This window comes from Tauraco erythrolophus, chromosome Z (genome assembly GCF_009769465.1).
Source record: "Tauraco erythrolophus isolate bTauEry1 chromosome Z, bTauEry1.pri, whole genome shotgun sequence".
Taxonomy (NCBI): Eukaryota; Metazoa; Chordata; class Aves; order Musophagiformes; family Musophagidae; genus Tauraco; species Tauraco erythrolophus.
Window position 1 is genome coordinate 44,863,377 of NC_141496.1, and position 17,886 is coordinate 44,881,262.

The following is a 17,886-nucleotide window of genomic DNA, read 5'->3' on the forward strand; positions in this document are numbered from 1 at the left end:
TGAACTGCGACATGATGTTGAAGATAAAATGTATTTTAACAAGGTTCCTGCTTAAGCTGACAGCTAGTCATCAAAACACAGGCAAGTGCCATGGCTTTGTCCCACTTCTTCAAGCTGGGTAGGTGACTGTTTTTCATGTCTGGCTGTGTCAAACACAGTTGTGTTTCACAGACAGTTTTCACTATTTTAGGTGCTGCTAATGACCCTACAGCTGCTTAAACACAAAAAACGACCAACCAAACAAAAAAACAACTCAAACAAAACACCTCTAGAAAAAGCTTCAATTGCCACACCTAAAAAAAAAAACAGAAAACAATTTGTAGAGCCATCAGAGAACTGACAAACACTTTTGCTACCAAGAACCCGACATTAAAACAACTACCACCACATGTCCTTGTCCTTTCTAGGGCTTGATGTTCAAATCAGAGTTGCTGTGGTATCTGTGACTTTATTACCTGATTTCAGAGTAGAGCACAGGATCGGGGTTCTCGAAAGGGATTGCTCCCTGCAGGAACCCCAACAAGCAAGGCATCTTTGCAGGCATTTTGCATACAGTACTGTTGGAGTTCTGCAGCTGCCTGAGAGACCTGTGTTAAGGAAAAAGAAAAACAAATCCAGAAAGGAAACTAATTCATTCACAAGCACCTATTAGGCATTTCCTCTTGAAGAACCATTACCAAACAAAGCTGGAGACCAGCCAAGTCAACTCTTGGATTCTAAAACACCAAGTGAATCAGCACAGAAACACATTTACAAAGCTTCAATGAAACATGCATGAAATGCTACACCAGTGATGAGCCAGAGGAGTGTGGAGGACTGAAGTGAAAACATGATGGAATTCGTCCTCATTAAAATGCACAGGGCCATGACCAAAATATTTTCCAATCTACTGTACCATTTTCAGGTTTATATTTCAACCTTTATATTCTCAGGTATTTACAAAAAGGATTTTCATTTCCAAGCTGTTAAGCAGCACAGAGCATAACAAGGAATGAAAGCCAAAAGATGAGAATGAAAAGCTTTTTAAATCCAAATTGCCACCTTGCCCTGGCAGTGAAGTGAGAGCTTCAAATCCACACTCTGGTCCCCAAAGAGGACAGTCCAGAGCTGGAGAACAAGCCCAGGAATCCAAAGGCAAGATGCTTCCAGCAGTTAACTCCCCTGCTCTCCCTGCGGATGGCAAGTCAGTTGCGCGCCTGTATTTTTTTAAGGAAAACATAGGAGAATTCCCAATATCTCAGACACGCATTGGTAACAGCTGCAGGCAACTGTCAAAAATCCATGCTGTCCACTATGTTTTTTCTAAAAGGAAATACTGAGCATCCTGGTATGAATACGAGTTGCCCTCCGACCTCACCTCTGCCTTCACTAAAAGACTCCAGAAATACTGATTTTTCTTCCTACATAACTTTTCAGTGATGCCAGTGGAGAGATGAGACAATAGCCAGAAGGACCATCCACGCTTCCCAGCCTCCCGATTGAAGAGGCCACCCAGGACCCCTGATGGGACTTTAGTTCTGAGCCATCTCATCTAACAGCATCTGGAAGTGCGTGGGAAACCTGGCCCAGCGCTCGCTCTCATTTGCTATTTCACTGCTGTCCTGTTCACTGCCTCCCAGCTCTGCTCCAGGACACTCCTCCTGGTACCAGCTCAAATTTACCTGGCAGCTCTCAGCATTTCAGGGAGCTGTTAAGAGAAGCATTTTTGCACAGTCTCTCAGGTTCTCTTGAGCAGAGTACTGGGAGGAGCATCTGCAGCAAGGGTCCCTGCTAGTCAGTGGGCTTTGTCACACTTCCCTTATCATAGAATGGTTTGAGTTGGAAGAGACCTTAAAGACCACCTAGTTCCAACCCCCCTGCCATGGGCAGGGACACCTTCCACTACTCAGGTTGCTCAAAGCTCCATCCAGCCTGGCCTTGAATACTTCCAGGGATGGGGCACCCACAACTCCTCTGGGCAATCTGTTCCAGGGCCTTACCACTCTCACAGTGAAAAATTTCCTCCTTAGATCTAATCTAAATCTACTCTCTTCCAGTTTAAAGCTATTACCCCTTGTCCTATCACTACATGGCCTTGTAAAAAGTCCCTCTCCAGCTTTCTTTTAGACCCCTTTTAGGTACTGGAAGACTGCTATAGGCACAGAAATGAGACTGACTGGCCTATAGTTCCCTGGGTCTTCTTTTTTTGCCGTTTTTAAAAATGGAGCCTATATTTCCCCTTTTCCAGTCAGTGGGAACTTCACCAGATTGCCAAGACTTCTGAAATATGATGGATAGTGGCTTAGCAACTTCATCTGCCAGTTCCCTCAGGACTCACGGATGCACCTCATCGGGTCCCATGGACTTATGCACCTTTAGGTTCCTTAGATGGTCTCAAACCTGATCTTCTCCTACAGTGGGTGGTTCTTCATTCTCCCTTGGGCCGTGCAGCTGGAGCACTTGCTGGTGAAGACTGAGGCAAAAAAAAAGTTGTTGAGTACCTCAGCCTTTTCCATATCCCGGGTAACCAGGCCTCCTATCTCCTTCTGCAGAGGGCCCACATTTTCCCTCATCCTCCTTTATCACTGACATACTAGAGAAGTTTTTCCTGTTTCCCTTGATGTCCGTGGCCAGATTTAATTAATTCTATCACGGCTTTAGCTTTTTTAACCTGGTCCCTGGTTGCTTGGACAATTTTTCTGTGTTCTTCTCAGGCTAGTTGTCCTTGCTTCCACCCTCTGTAGGCTTCATTTTTGTGTTTGAGCTTGTCCAGGATCTTGTCCACGCAGACCTCATGGTGTTTCTCTCCAACTTCCTCTTTGCTGGGACGTACCACTCCTGAGCTTGGAGAACCTCTTTCTGTAGGCTGCAAAGGTCTCCCACCCTGCCCAGCCCCTTGGATGCCCTGCAGCAGTAGCACCTGTGCCTCAGCCGCAGTGCTGACCCCTTGCTGGTACCTGACTATGCACCACATGGCTATCAGGCAAAGGTGCCACTTGCCAACACTGATCAGGCCAAGGCTGCCTGGAGTTGTTTCCTGGGAAAATGAGCCATTCAGGGCACGGCTTGCCCTGCCAGCGCAGCACAATTAGCAGTTCCTCACTGTGTCTTGTAGCACTTTGCTGCCGAGCTCTGCAACATTTACTGAGCTCTATGCACATCCTGGTGCTCCTGACAAGATACAAACCTGATTTTTGGCATCTGCATGAGAATTATCCATACAGCAGCAGACTGTTGCTCCAGGACAGATCTGCCTACTCTTAGCCCTACCCATGCTCCTATAAGGTTCTTCACTCCTCCAGCTCACATAGAAAGTACAAGGCTCCCTGCAGCTGCCTCCTGCATGCAAGATGTGTGTGGGTACTTCTTTTCTACTTGGTTTCCTCTTTCTGAAAATATTGTTCCTGTCTGCTTTTTCAGCTGGCAGGGTAAACAAAATCACCATTAGAACTCTGCAGTATGGGATGTATTTTTAAAAGTCCTTTCATATCCAGCTTCCTTCTGAAACACATTGTCTATTCAAAGCAGCCAAAAAAAACCCCAAACATTTTCTCCTACCTCAGTGTCTGCTAAATCTGATCCAAGTGGGTTTTCACCAGCTGAATATATTCCTCACTGTTTTTACACTGCATGTTAAGAAACCCAGATGACACTTTATAAGACGCATTTTCAATCATGCATCATTTCACTTGTGAGAAAGACATGAACAGGTTCCTAGAACAGCAGACCTGGAAAGAGACTGCAATGCACAATGCTGCAAGAAAGACAAGACCAAGGTCTCATCAAGGCCAAACCTCCCTGAAGTACAAGCAAACCCATAATAAATATATAGCCTTGAGACATCCACAAAATAACTCCCAAGAAGCTACAAACTATTTTTTATACCCCCTTCCTACTCAAAAAAGAAAAAAGTGGGAAGGAGGTATACGCTTCAAAACAAGCAGGAACAGAGAGCTGGTGGTATAAAGCAACAGAAATGTTTAGTCAACCATTTGTGATTGACTAAAATCAAATGAAATGGTTGACAAAACATTTCTATGTTAGGCTTTAGCTTTTATATCCCTCTTGCCACAAAGAGCTTACATTTCTACTCTGTGTTGTGCCACTTCTGACAGATTCCCACACATCATTGCAGTGATAAACTACAAACTACAGTCACTTCTAGTGAATCAAACATTTGCCGACTCATTATTTGCTAATAAAATTTAGTAACATTAATGAATTGATCAGGATGACGTCCAAAAGCCATAGTGGTTTTTCACCTTGCAATGGGCTTCAAATTTTCACCAGTCCATGACAGGAATAGAAAGAGAAGGTATTCTAAATTATTTTTAAATCAATTAGCTAAGTTTCTGCAGCTCAGTAGACTGACACTGTCATCAGACTAAGGAAGCTGGTGTTTTGCGACTGGCCAGAGAAAAATGGCGACCATGAGAGAAGAGAAAAGTGCAGGATACAAATTAATTTGACCTTCATCACTTCACAAGCTATGCCGGATTTTTTGCACGGCTGGAAAGAGCCGTTTTCGTGAAGCAGCTGTAGACACACACCCACACCCACCTCCCCCCGCACACACACACACACGCTGGGAACCAAGATCTGTCTTGGACAGGTCTGCGTGGGTGAATGTGGGCTGCCAGAGCAAAAAAAACCAACAACAACAAAACCCAACCCAACCAACCAACCAAAAAAACCCCAAACAAATAAACGAAAAAAAAATAAATCTAAGGAGCTGGCAGACGACAGGACCGCCTCACCAGCCTGTCTTTGTCTGGAAATCTGCGAGCAGGAGAAGGTTCATGCATGCGTAGAAGATTGCCTGGTTTCCCCAAGAGTGTCAGCTGGTACCAGAACCCACCGCCCCTCCCTGCGAATCCTGCCAGCGCTCAGAAGCGGGGGGAAGTCGGCCGGCTCAGCCGTAAGGAAGTACTCCCGGTTATCACGCCCGTTTGCGAGGAATTAACGAGGTGCCGCCGTATTTACTGACCACAGCTCCTGCCTCGGAGCCCCCCGGGGCACACGAACCCCTCGCCTCCTTCCCCCCGCCCCGCGACTCGCTGCCAGCGCCGGCGACGCGGACAAAGCGGGAAGAAATGGCCGGAGCTGCTCGTCTCCCCGGCCCCGCCGCGCGAGGAGAGGCAGCCGCCGCCTCCCGCCCCGCCACCCCGGCTCACCTTGATCCTCTCCACGGCCGCCTCCAGCTTCAGCTGCTCCACCAGCCGCTGCATGGTGCTGAGGCTGCCGCCCGACGACATCCCGAGACGGCGGAGAGGACGCAGGGAGGCAGGCGGCGCGGCTCCGCCGGGATGGGCTCGGCGCGGCTCCCTCCGCCGCCGCGGAGCCGCCCCGGGGAGGGGCCGGGGCCGGGGCCGGGGCCGCTCCGCCCTCAGCCCCCGCGGCACCGCCCCGGCACTGCCCCCCGGCCGAGACTCGGTGGAGGGCTCAAGCTGCCCTGGGGACAGAAAAACCTTCTTGGTTAAAATAGGACGGGGAGGGGGAGAAGAAGAAGAAGAAGGAAGCGAAGGGAAAATAAAAACGCTGGGGAAAAAAAAAAAAAAAAGGAAAAAGAGGAAAAAAAAAAGAAATCAGAGAAGAGAATTCCTCAACGTCCTGCAAAGATTTAACAAAAAGTCCGCTCTGCCCACAGGCAGCTATTGGGCTCAAACTGCACGGCAGCTGCTGCCAGCGTTGCTGCATCCCCCACACTGCTCATCACCATTTCACCAGAGATCGTAAGGAAGTCACTTCACTTTTTGGCAGGGTTTTGCCAGGAGTCAGAGTTTGCTGAGAGTTAAAAAGCGGGCAGGATGAAGCTCAAAGCCTCAGATGAACATAAGGAGCCCTCTGAACATAGGGATAACCAGCCATGGACACGCTTGAGCCACAATCAAAGCCTCAGGCATGGTCATGGAAAAGACTTGCATTGAACGTGAACGGCCCTGGCTCCGAATACCTTGTGGATATTGAGTGAAATGTACATTTCATCTTTACTACGTTATATATTTGAAAATACATATATGCTACAGAACAGATACAGTTCACTGTAAAAAGTTGACAGGAAGTAAGGTGGTTCTTCTCCAAGATTCTATTACTTTGCCACAATTTTTCATGGAAAGATCTCATTGCTACCGAGAACCAGCAGTACTTGTTCATGCAAACACTCCTCTATTAAGTCATCTGGCTCTCACCGGCTTTACTAGGTATAGTATTGTTAACTCTCAACAGTCTCATTTGTGCTTTTTTTCCTTATATATACATAATTGCTCTGTCAACTTGCTGTCAAGGTAAAATAGAGCCTGAAAAATCATGCCCAAAAGACAAACGTCATTTAGAACTACGATGAGATGCTAGACTGGAAGTGCTCAGCAGCCTGAGCTGATGTGCTCTCACTGCAACGCTGACACCTTCGAAAACACACAGGGTTTTTTCTATCCTTTATCACAAAGATGTGGCTGCAGAGTCACTGCCCAGCAAATTTTTGCAGCAGCCCATGAATTTATACCTGTGCCTGGTTATTTTCGAAGGGCTCATATATCAAGAAAAGAGGCAACTCTTGAGTCGAGCCTGCAGAACAGCTCATTTCCAGCAGGCTGTACAATACCTGATGACTTTCCCTCCTCCACTGACTCTGTAGCCTGATACTGAGACAAGACACCACTGCTGCCATCCTCCCCGGGGACTGCCCCTCCATTGCACCGATTTCCTGCTGTAGCGCCAGGTCAGGAAATTAGTCTTGATTAGAACTAACCTAGGCAAAAAAGGAAAAATAGGTCTGTGTTTTGACTGCTTATTTGTATAACCCAAATACTGGGCTTGGGAGGGAAAGGATGGAGCAAAATGAGGCACAAGGGCAAGAGCAACATAGCTGCCAGACTGTGAAACTGGGGCCACAGGTTTAAATTCTCTTGCACGCACGTGCCTTGTTCTTTTCCAGATATAACTGTCTTATCTAATAATCAATATTATTTTACTTGTGCTTACCTTCATTCCCTTTGTTTCTATCACAGCAACTTGATTTTCCCCCTTCCACTCTTGCAGGAAGCTGGCTGTTTCAGGAGATGAAGCAGCAATACACCCAAGCTGTGAAGGTCTCTCACTTCATTAACAGCTTCACAGGTTCCCTGCCACACAACTACAGTGTCCCTAAGACTACTTAATGAAAGCAAGCACAGCTAATTCCAGGTACCTTCTGTAAAGCTTTAGATTTGAATTGACCATTAAATACGAAGTGAATTAAGTTTATTGCTACACTACATGCAGCAGAGATGACAGATAAATTTAGCAGTTCCTTTTACTAACACATACAGAAGTTAGCCATTTACTATAATACTTTTGTCCTGGTTTTAGCTGGGACAGAGTCAGCTCTTTCTTTTTAGCAGCTAGAAGAGCTCCGTGTTTTGGTTTTACTCAGAGGCTCGCTCTGAGAAGAATGTTGATAGCAAGCTGATGTTTGTGGTTGGCCAAGGACTTTTCAGTATGCCATGTCCTGGCTGGAGTGCAGAAGCACGGCAGGATAAGGGGGGGAGCATAGCCGGGACAAAGGGGCCATGATTCCCCTTGTGATTTGTAGTGGAACTTAAGATTGAGGCCAAACTGGCCAATTAGTATTCCATATCATGCAGCGTCATGCCCAGTATAAAAGTGAGGGACAGCTGGAAAGAAGGGCTTTTGCGCTTTGGCTCTTTTGCTGCTTTTGCTCTCCTGCGCTTTCGCTGTTGCCTTTTTTTTCCTCTCTCTTCCAGTACTCCCACTCTCAGAGTACTATCTCTCTCTCTCTTCCTCTCTATTTCGGGGCCTCGTGTTCATCCGGGCTTGCAGCTTCAGGACGAGACAGGCTGCAGATAAGAGGGGGTGGTGAGCATCTACACTGTGTATTAAATCATCTGTATTAAATTGTTCTTATCTCAACCCACGGGTTTCCCGTTTCTCCTTTAATTCTCTCCCTCATCACTGGGGCTGGAGGAGGGTGAGTGAACAACTGTGGTGAGGTTTGGTTGCCAGAGCAGCCTAACCCACGACAATTTTCACATGCTTTTGATTATGTATTGTTTAAAACAGAAAACTGAGATGACATTCCAAGAACTAGTGAAACCTAAACTAGCAAGAGGCATAAAGGAAAAGAAACTCTTCTTCAAAGAACAAAGACTGGTTACCTTTGCAGAATCAGAAACACTTGCTTCAAAAACTAATCCGTCAATTGTAAAACTTTCAGCTATTATGGGCTTTGGCAGGAGGAGCGAGTTCAAGAGCTTCTCTCTCAGAACCAACCTCCAGAAAAGCCAGCTAAACTAGCACCGTTTTCAGCAAAAACACTTCTGAGGAACTTGCTTTTACAAATGCAAGAAACAATGGGAGATGCCCGATCGGGCTGTGCTCCCCAGCTGCCCCTTCCCCAGTAAAATTCCCGAATAGGAGTATGGTAACAGAATCCCTGTTACCAGCAAATCATGGAAACTGACTTGGCCTGAGTTACAGAGGAAACCACAGCATGCTGTTGCACATCATTTATTCTAAGTACTCTGAGGTCTGATCAGAGGAGGCAAACAGAGAACACTTTAGATTCAGAATTTAAAACAAATTCAGTATGTATATTACTTAAACTTTTATTTACATAAGGCATCGAATTTTCCCTTTTTAACAAAAGGGTCGTTTTCCCTTTTACCAATACTTTGGTGAAAGAAACGTCACATTTAGTAGACTAATATTCACTGGTACACTTGTTATGAACAAGCAGGTACAATTCAACATACAAGACGAAAAACAAAATGCAAAGAGCTAAGTATACTGTTTCATGAATCACACTTTAAACTTAATTAAGGCTTGTTTGCATCACAATGATGATCAATCATGCACCATTTATTCCCACAAAAAATAAAATTCATTTCCAACTGGAACAGGAATAGCAAAACAAGTCTGGTATAATCCCCATATTGTCTACATCAAAAAACAGTTTGGCATCTTAGAAATTACATTGAAAAGTAAGGGGAAAGAGAGAAGAAAACAGAAAATGGCCCTTGCTTTAGAATCCTTTATGAGCATTTCCAGTGTCCATTTGCAGGAACCCTTCAGTTTATACAAGGAAAACAAGGCTTTCAAGGGCTGATCTAGAAACATTTTCAGAAAAACTGAAGTTATGGTTCCATTGACCATGAATATGAAATATGTAGAGAAAATACATTGTTTGGAATAATGAATTCCACACTGAGATCCCCAAGTAAATGGCGTATATACATTGAGCTGAGCCTGTTTAATAGGTCAGACTTACAAAAGTGGTAAACCTGTATTATTTTTCTGCCTGATTTCATAATTCCTGAGTTTTAGATCACTGCTGAGCCACAGCAGACAAAACTCTGAATGATGTAGTGAAAAGTTCTGCAAATCACTTTAGCACACATTTTGTTCAGCAACTTTCAATCATCAATAAAAGTCAGTCTTCCCGGTCCTTCATTTTTCATCCACCTCCGGTATCTCTTCCATCGGGGATCCATGGCCATCTTCTTCTTTAACTCCTCCTCTTGTTCTCTTTTGTAGACCTGATAGACAGACAAAAGTTTTTAATAAGGTTGAAGAAACAGCTTAAATGAATCTCAAGGAGGGTGTAAGCATTTGTAGTTCTATCATTTGCCAGCTTATTGTTTTTACAGAAGACTGAATCGCAATACAGATGTGGACCTTGACCAACATCAAGTCTAAGAGTACCTTCAGCCAAGGAGACTACTGGCTGTAGCTGAAATGCTTTCCACTTTTGCTGAAAGCAGAACTACCTCCTTATAAGACAGTGGCTGCAAGCTCCAAAACTCTTTTGCTAAAGAACTACATGTTCGTGCATTCAGCAAAATCAAATTGACAGCAAAGAACTGCTAATGCTAATTTTGAGTCCTTTCTCAGCACACATACTGTTCGATGCAGTTGTTCAGCTCCTCACTTCAGCTGTTTTCCCATTTCAAAGTCATTGTCTAGATAGAATACTGCTATGGAACTTTTTATTCCTCATTAACTTTTTCAACTAAGTTAATATCTCTGCAGTTAAGTATTGGCAGTATCAAACCATAAGTAATTACATACTGTCAAGAAATGGTGTCATTGTAATGCAATCTACAATTACCAGCAAAGTCACATATCTAAAAAAAGCAACAGCACCTGCACTTTTATTCCAGAAGACAGTTTACATAGATATGTAATGTAAATGTTATTTAGTGTAAACCTCAACACCATACAGGTTTATGTCATCTCGGTGTCAGACTTCTTCTCAGAAAGGAAGTAAATTTAAGGTTCTGCTAGTCACGAACAAGATTTTAAAAATATTATAGATGGCTTTATAAATACGTCAGCTCAATCATACAAGTTTTAAGAATTTATAGGAAAGCAACAGGGGGGAAATATTGTGGAGATCCATGATGTATTCATGAATTGAATTATTGGTCTTTCCCATCCTAAAAAGGACACTGGAAAACTGAACAATATGCAAATAGGCATCTCCAATGATGAAAGAACAGAGAAGCTTTTGGTGAGAAATTTCTAGGCTGAAAATATGCTGGGTTAAGACATGACTAAGTTTCAAGTACGGATATGGCAGTGGTACACAGGAGTACAGGCAGCATGAGAAAAGAGTAAAGCATGATTATTCTCCATTTCCAGTAATAAAAGAACCAGCAGGTGTCCAGGTGGCTTCAAAAAAACCCTCTTCTACACATACTGCTGAACTCATGACCAGATGGTACAGCAGTCACTGAAAGTTTTAATGCATGCAAGGAGTGACTAGATAAGTTTATTGAAGAAAAACTCATTACAGCAATTAGCTACAAAGACACTGCTTCTTTTCCAGGAAGTCCCAAGGCTGCAAATTATACTGGATAAATACTACTATACAGGTGCAACTTTCATGAATTCTTTACTAAAAATCAACTGCTGGCCACCACAGGAGATGACTTCAGGCTCAACAGACTTCACTTCTGGCAAATACAGCTCTTTTATACTTAGTAACCAAAACATCACAAGTTAGAAACAGCATGGATCTCAAGCCATGTCATTTTTTCTCTACAACAACAGGATATCCATGTTTTCTTGCTTTTTCCATGAAACAGCTGTTTTGACTAGTAACATTACTCAACCTCCCAGATTGTTTTCTAGGAAACCCAGCAAAATTCAAGACATAGATCTACCTGTTGGCTAATCCTTTCCTTACATTAGCATCGATTTTCCTCTTCCAGTTTCTAGATTAATGCGCCTCTACCTACTTTTAAACAAGCATTCTCTGTACCCTGACAGCAGCAACGGCAGTTCTGCACCACCCTATTTCTTTTCCTAGCATATGCAGAGCAGCAGCAACATCGCCTCTTTCCTTTAAGCAGGCCAAGTTTGTATTCTCAGTTTCTCTTCCAGAAACCTCTCACCCAGATGGCTCACAGATGAGCTTCTGTGGAACAATAAAAGTGTTTTTGTCAATCTGCCACCCCCCAGCATCTCAAGTCACTCTGGACTGTAATTCCATGGTGTGGCTAATGTTCTTTCATTCTCTCACAGAAAGCTTTAAAAAAAAAATTAACATATTGACTGTTTAGTATCTGGCTATCGATGGCAAGAGTAGCAGTTGTGCCCAATGGTATTTCATATACCATCTTTACTTGAATAGGCATACACCACAGCAAGAACAGTCCCTTTCTCACTGTAGGCCAAAGAACTATCAAGGGACAGTTTGAAAAAAAAATGAGCTAGGAATTAATGGCGTATAAGACTGATGAAACAGGAGTTTCAGATGATCCACATAACCTTTATTACAAGTTATTACTGTTTGGAGAACAGTCCAATGTAATACTGTAATAACTTTAATATCACACTGTTATAAGAAAGCCTTTCATCAGACTCAACTACGTTTTGTAAGCACAGATTCCCTTAACAAACAGAGGTGGAAGTGCCCTGACCAAGCAAATCCTGTCCTATATCCATGGGCATGGTCAGGAGCTGCTGTCTACCAGTCCCTCAGCATAAGAGGTTGAAGAAAACACACCGAGTGGTTGTCTAACAGTTTGCAATTTAGAAAGCAATCGAAGTAAGGCTTCATACAGCCCTATGCTCCCAAGCACCTTCACAAAATAGTTGTTCTTAGTCTGAAAGCACTGGATAAGTAACATTAGCTTTTCCACCAGAGCTACCCACCTCATAGTTTTCTCGTATCCACAGCTGTCGTTCAAGAAAGGTCTCCTTTTGATGATCCTCCAGGCTGTCAAACTGAGACTGAGACATTTTCATGTACCTCCGTATGATATACAGCTTCTCTTCCACACCATACTCTTGCCCTTTAATAGTGAAACGATAAATCCACCAACAGCACCAAGCTATGTATTTGACCACATAAAAAGGAGCGAGAAGGATCTGAAATAAAAGTATATCATATATCTTGGGCTTCTGATAACCGCCTTTTATATCTATTTTGTTTTTAATAATGTCTTTGATGATTTCTTCCTCTTCTTCACGAATTTCTTCTTTAGACCGCCTGTTCTTGCCTTTTTCTTTAGTCTTGTTGAGTAAACCTTGTTGCCTGGCAATCTCAGTAGCCTGAATGCGGTATTTCGGCACTGTAGCTAGGTAGTTGATAGCTTCATTGTAACTACTCCACCAGCTGAAGAACTGCAATTGAAGAACAGTAAAAGAATGTTTTTATACAGACACATTCCTATTTGGAGGCTTGCCAGGAAAAAATATAATGCTGTCGTACACCTTTAACCACAATTATGTTACAGCAAGGGTAAAAACTGAAGGTAACAGTGTTGCTTCTGCAGTATTACAAAAGATAGTTATTCCTCCAGACTTAGTAAGGCACCTGGAAAACAAATGCATAGTGTGTATCCAACAGCAACATATAGTGACAAGCAAGGCCAAGCAGACACTGTTCATTCAGATCAGTTTTGTTCACGAGAAGATGGCAACCTCCTGAAGCTCAACATAAGGCTGTGCTGGCCATTCTCACAAGCCCACTTGGATTTATAAATAAAGCTGGTATATGAACATTTCATTATGAAATTGCTACCCACTTAAAATAGTTAATTAAACATGGATTAAGTACCTGAAAATCTCATTACTCTGACAGGATTGACTCTACAAGATTCAATATCCTTCTCCAATCTCCAGCTACCCTCTGAATTTCAATGGAAAAACAAAACAAAACAAACACCTACAACAACAAAACTTAAAAAACCCAAATCAAACAACAAAGCAAAAATATGGTGCCTGGGGTGAACATGTCTTATTGGGGCAACTTTTTTAAAAAAGCAGCATTTCACACTGTTCACCAAGACAAAGCTCAGATCTGTACAAATTATACAACCTTAAGAAAGGTCACAAAGCAGAAACAACAGAAAGCAAGACAGAGGCAAACTGGTTTACAGATGTTTACACTAATTTGCAATCTTCCAGCAGCTGGACCACAGGAAATTGAGTATCTCCACTTAGAGTCAAAATAAGAAATAAGAGGTGAAATGAAACTTTGCCATTGGAAGTAAGTCTGAAGAGAAATTAAGTAATTGATTAAGAAATTGAATGCTTATCAACCTATCTTTGATTTTACTTCCACTATTCCACTAAAAAGTGAGCTATCTGGACCACAGAATAAGCTGTATGCTCATCTCTTAAACTTTTTGGGTATTTTTGATAACGTTTTGAACCAGTAATCCAATAAATGCTAAAGAAAAGAGTCATGCACCTTCTTCCACTTAAATATTTGTCAGCAATAGCACAAGTTCTCATCTAAAACATAGCCTGTTTTCTTGACCTTGGAACTACCACTTAGAGAGCAAACTTCACGGAATCAAATTCACTTGTCTCTTGACTTCACTGTGGTGTTTAAAATATACTGCAACGTAAGATTCACACATTAGTAAACTCCTGATATTCAGTCCTATCATCTGAATTGATTATTAGAAATTAATTTGCAATTAGTCTGGTTTTCAAAAAATCACTTAAGCAGCTTAACAACTGACAAATGCTTATTTGGAGCACTGGTCCTGCCTGTGCTCAGGCACAGGCTATTCTCAGCCTGCCGTGAAGAACTAAGTAACTTCTTTAGAAAAGCCATGCTTGTCTCTACAAAATATCCTACCATCAAAGGAAACTAATCTCTACCTTTGTCCAAGGTACCAAGGGCAGCCAAAAGTCTGGCCAGTACATCCTGACTTCAGGGACACCACACAGCAGTTTATCACAGCAAACAGGAACATGCCTTTCCTCACTGACACCGTTTAACACCCAGTGCATTACAAGAGCTGCAGATAATTCTCCTTCCATTCAGAAACTCACTGAGTAGTGTCACATAAACAGGAAATTTTACCTGAAACACAGAGATGGCACACACTGTAACCAGAATCACTATTCTGACATCCACTTTAGGTGCCAGTCTCCTGCTGTAGTAGTGATAATAATGCCTGTAATACTCTTCGGGATGATCCAGCATGTAGTCGTAATCTTTCCGTGTTTCTTCATCCTGCAGGATGAGATGAAAAACATCCATAGGGTCAGACTCCTGTTTTCACTTACTGTTACAGCTGTGTTTTACATCTCATTAATGACCATGCTGCTATAAAATTTGCAATAGCCTGGCTGATTATAAAGCACAGAGGAAAACCTTTGGTCCTCTTCTCATATTCTCAGTTCATTTATTCTCAAAGTCATCTGTCCATACACATCTGACATACGTGATCTTAAATGCATACACACACACGGCATGAATACATTTAATACTGAAATAAAGACAGGCAACTGAAATTCACATAGTAAGTATTTTTGATTTCAGAATGGGAAATCCCAATTGACTAGAGTTAATAAATATTGCTCAGGAAAAGATTTTCAGATGAAGAACCTATTAAGAGCTTGTTTTACAAGCCTTTTACAATTAGCCTCCAAGGCTGTGGAATCTGTCCAATGGAAGGTTGTTTCAAAACCGCATTGTTCTCATTTTCTCAGAGTTTTTCTCATTTTCATCCATATAATTAAGAGGCAAGAAATTTAATTTTGTCAGCCTTAACTACATTCCTTTCCTATCCCCAAAAACGTTCCCTTTTTTCTCGCCTACAGCCTTAAAACACTTACGGGTTTCTTTCTTCTGCACCTGAGTTGCATCTTTGCCAAGCCATGCACATTTTGCCCTGATAATGGATATGGGATAACACAGATCCCGTATGCTACTGGAGTCGCTGTTACTTTTTTTGTTTAAAGGTATACCTTTAAGATAAAGCCCACCCGGTTCATTTTAAACACAAAGGATTTTCAAGGCAACACATTCTAAATACAAAGGGACCTTCAAGAGAACTGCCTCCTCTCCACGCACTCTTGGACTGGTTACTGAAGAAGGTTTTTAAGGGAGTTTTTTTCCCTCCTCCCCGACTGCTAGTAGGAAGCAGCCGGCTGAGCCCACACAAAGGAACGCAAAACCGACACTGCAGAGCCTGCCGCGATGCACACAAGCGTAAACCCGAGACGCTCCGACTCCGCCCCGGGAAAGAGACACCTGCGAGGTGCGCACGGCCAAAGCCGGGCAGAATCCCGACGCCAGAGCCGGGTCTCTTTTGACGTACGCTTCAGAGACGGACGCAGCAGAGGAGTCGTGGCCGTCGAGCAAAACGTGGCGGGAACTACATGCCTTTCAGCGTATTTTAAAGCCAAGATTTTCCTTCTCTCGCAACAGGCAATTGCTGAACTTCGCTGCCTGCGGTTAAGAGGCGAGAAGCGTGCCCCGGACGGCGTCAGCCCCAGCCCCACACCTACCCGCCTGGACGCCGCGCCCGCTCCCACGGCCGAGACCGTCGCGGGAAGCGGCGGCGCGGGCAGACGCGACGCGGGACAGGACGCCCTGCCCGCCCGCCCGCCCCACGCCCCGGCCCGCCGCCGACCCCCCGGGGCGGCCCCCTCCGCCGGCCCCCCGCGCTGTTTCTTACCGGAGCGGCTCCGGCCGCGGCGGCGGTCCCGCTCTCTCACCTTGAGGGTCTCGTAGGCGGTGGCGATGAGGAGGAACTTCTCGTGCGCCGCCTGCGGGCCGCCGCCGCCCGGCGCGGCCGGCTCCCCGCGGTAGCGGTCGGGGTGGTACTTGCGGGCCAGCTGCCGGTAGGCGCGGGCGATCTCCGCCTTGCTGGCCTGCCGGCTGACGCCCAGCACCTCGTAGCACACGCGCCGCCCGCAGTACAGCCCCTCCGTCAGGCCCCGCGCCGCCCGCGGCAGCAGCGCCGCGCACAGCCACAGGCAGAGCAGCCACCGCTGACCCAGCCCGAGACCACCGCCGGCGGCCGCTGCCCCCGCCGCCGCCATCTTACGGCCGCCGCCAGGCCCCGCCCCCCGCGCCGGCGCTTGCGCGCGGGCGGGGGGCGGGGCCAGCGGAGAGGCGCGGCCTCCCGGCAGCCGCGAGCGGTGTCGTGGCGGCGAAAAAAGCGGTCGTGGTTGAGCCCGGGCTTGGAAGTCCAATCTTCCTGTTTTTTTCCAACCTGTTTCCGCTCGTTCTTTCTTCCCGGGAGGAAGCTTTTGAAATACTCCCTGAGCTCGCGTTTAATATGTGCTCAGCCTTGGAGATGTGGCGTTTCGCTGTTTCGCGTGGGATCAACGTGATGCAAACGGCAGCCCCACAGCACACTCCCTGTACGTACGTACAATACGTACCCTGCGGAAAGTACGTTAGGGAACGCTCGTCCTGCTGCAGTTGCCTGGTGTATGTACAGCTACCCTTGGCAAGAGTGGCGAAGGAAACCGTCTTAAAATCCTTCAAAGTGGGCTTTGGCCTCACAGCTGCTGTAGCAGGTCTCCCTTCTTACATCTTTTTTATCCAAACACTCGTCCTGGAAATGAGGACTACACCTCTGCTTCAATACGATTGGCAGGAATATTGCCAAGATACTAGATCTTTCCCAGGAAAACCAGATGTATGCTTTATGCTGGAAATATCCACCACAAAAGTACTCATCGAAGAACACAGGCTGTTTTCTGCTGGAAATGAGTGTGCATCTCGTACTTCTGGCCTCCTCTGTCTCCTTTTCATATTAATAAATGTTCATAATTTCCTTGAGATACCGATGAGTCTCAAATCTGCTGCCCCCAAGGAATTCCACTTCTTTGCAGGTCGCTACAGTCCAGCCTCTTAGCGTTGGAGGCTGATGTTCAACTCCTCAGATCTTGAGCTTGACAAATAAGCAAAAATTGTCCAGAGCCAATTTTGTCTCTTTTTTTTGTGGGGGGTGGGGGAGGTGGGGTTGAGAAAGCAACTAGCTCTTCTTTGACACTGTGTTACCTGGGTCTCCCTTCTGCCAAGAAGCACTGGCTCTGGAGCTGCAGGGAGAGGCCACCAGCTGACCCTGGGCCATTTGCAGGCAGCACTGGAAAAGCAGGCAGATGGGAGCCACACTTTCTGCTGCCGGTTATACTCCAGGAATGTCTTGTTTTGGCGTCTTGCCAACGTGCTCCTGACAGAGGTCACACGTGGCACTGATGAGCTCAGGAGAAAGGCGCAGCGTGGTGGTCACACCTTTCTCCCGCAGTCTTAGCAGTCCCAAACCAGCACGTGAGGTTTTTACAATACTGCTTTCTCCCGTTAGCTAATGACTTTGGAATACTATAGCTCAGCAGCGACGGCGTGGAACTGTGTAGTAATAAATAAATAATAAATATAAAATAAATAAATGATGAATAAAAAGTATTCCTAACCGCGCTGACCCACAGCCATCTCAGCACTGGAGACAGGGGCGAGGGAAGGCGCTGGGAGCAGACACTGCCCAGCCCGCTGCGGGCACGGCCCCGGCCCGGGTCTGCGTCTGCGTCTGCGCCGGGGTGCGGGCGGGGCTGTGCCAGGTGTGGGAGGGGCTATGCCAGGCTCGGGGCGGGGCTGTGCCAGGCGTGGGCGGGGCTGTGCCAGTCTGTGGGCGGCGCTGTGCCAGG

General features: G+C 45.3%; 2 protein-coding genes across 2 annotated transcripts; both read right to left on the reverse strand.

Annotated features, from left to right (window-relative positions):
• Window positions 1-461: 461 nt before the first annotated feature.
• GNG10 (G protein subunit gamma 10) lies at window positions 462-5,234 on the reverse strand. The gene is made up of 2 exons (XM_086628833.1): window positions 5,154-5,234; window positions 462-587 (listed from the first exon to the last, which is right to left on the reverse strand). The coding sequence occupies exons 1-2, from the start codon at window positions 5,232-5,234 to the stop codon at window positions 462-464; spliced, it is 207 nt and encodes a 68-aa protein (XP_086484959.1).
• A 3,254-nt stretch (window positions 5,235-8,488) lies between these two features.
• On the reverse strand, window positions 8,489-16,272 carry DNAJC25 (DnaJ heat shock protein family (Hsp40) member C25). The gene is made up of 4 exons (XM_086629853.1): window positions 15,946-16,272; window positions 14,303-14,455; window positions 12,136-12,606; window positions 8,489-9,512 (listed from the first exon to the last, which is right to left on the reverse strand). Exons 1-4 carry the CDS (start codon window positions 16,270-16,272, stop codon window positions 9,390-9,392), a joined length of 1,074 nt encoding a protein of 357 aa, XP_086485979.1. The 3' UTR covers window positions 8,489-9,389.
• Between the last annotated feature and the right edge of the window lie 1,614 nt (window positions 16,273-17,886).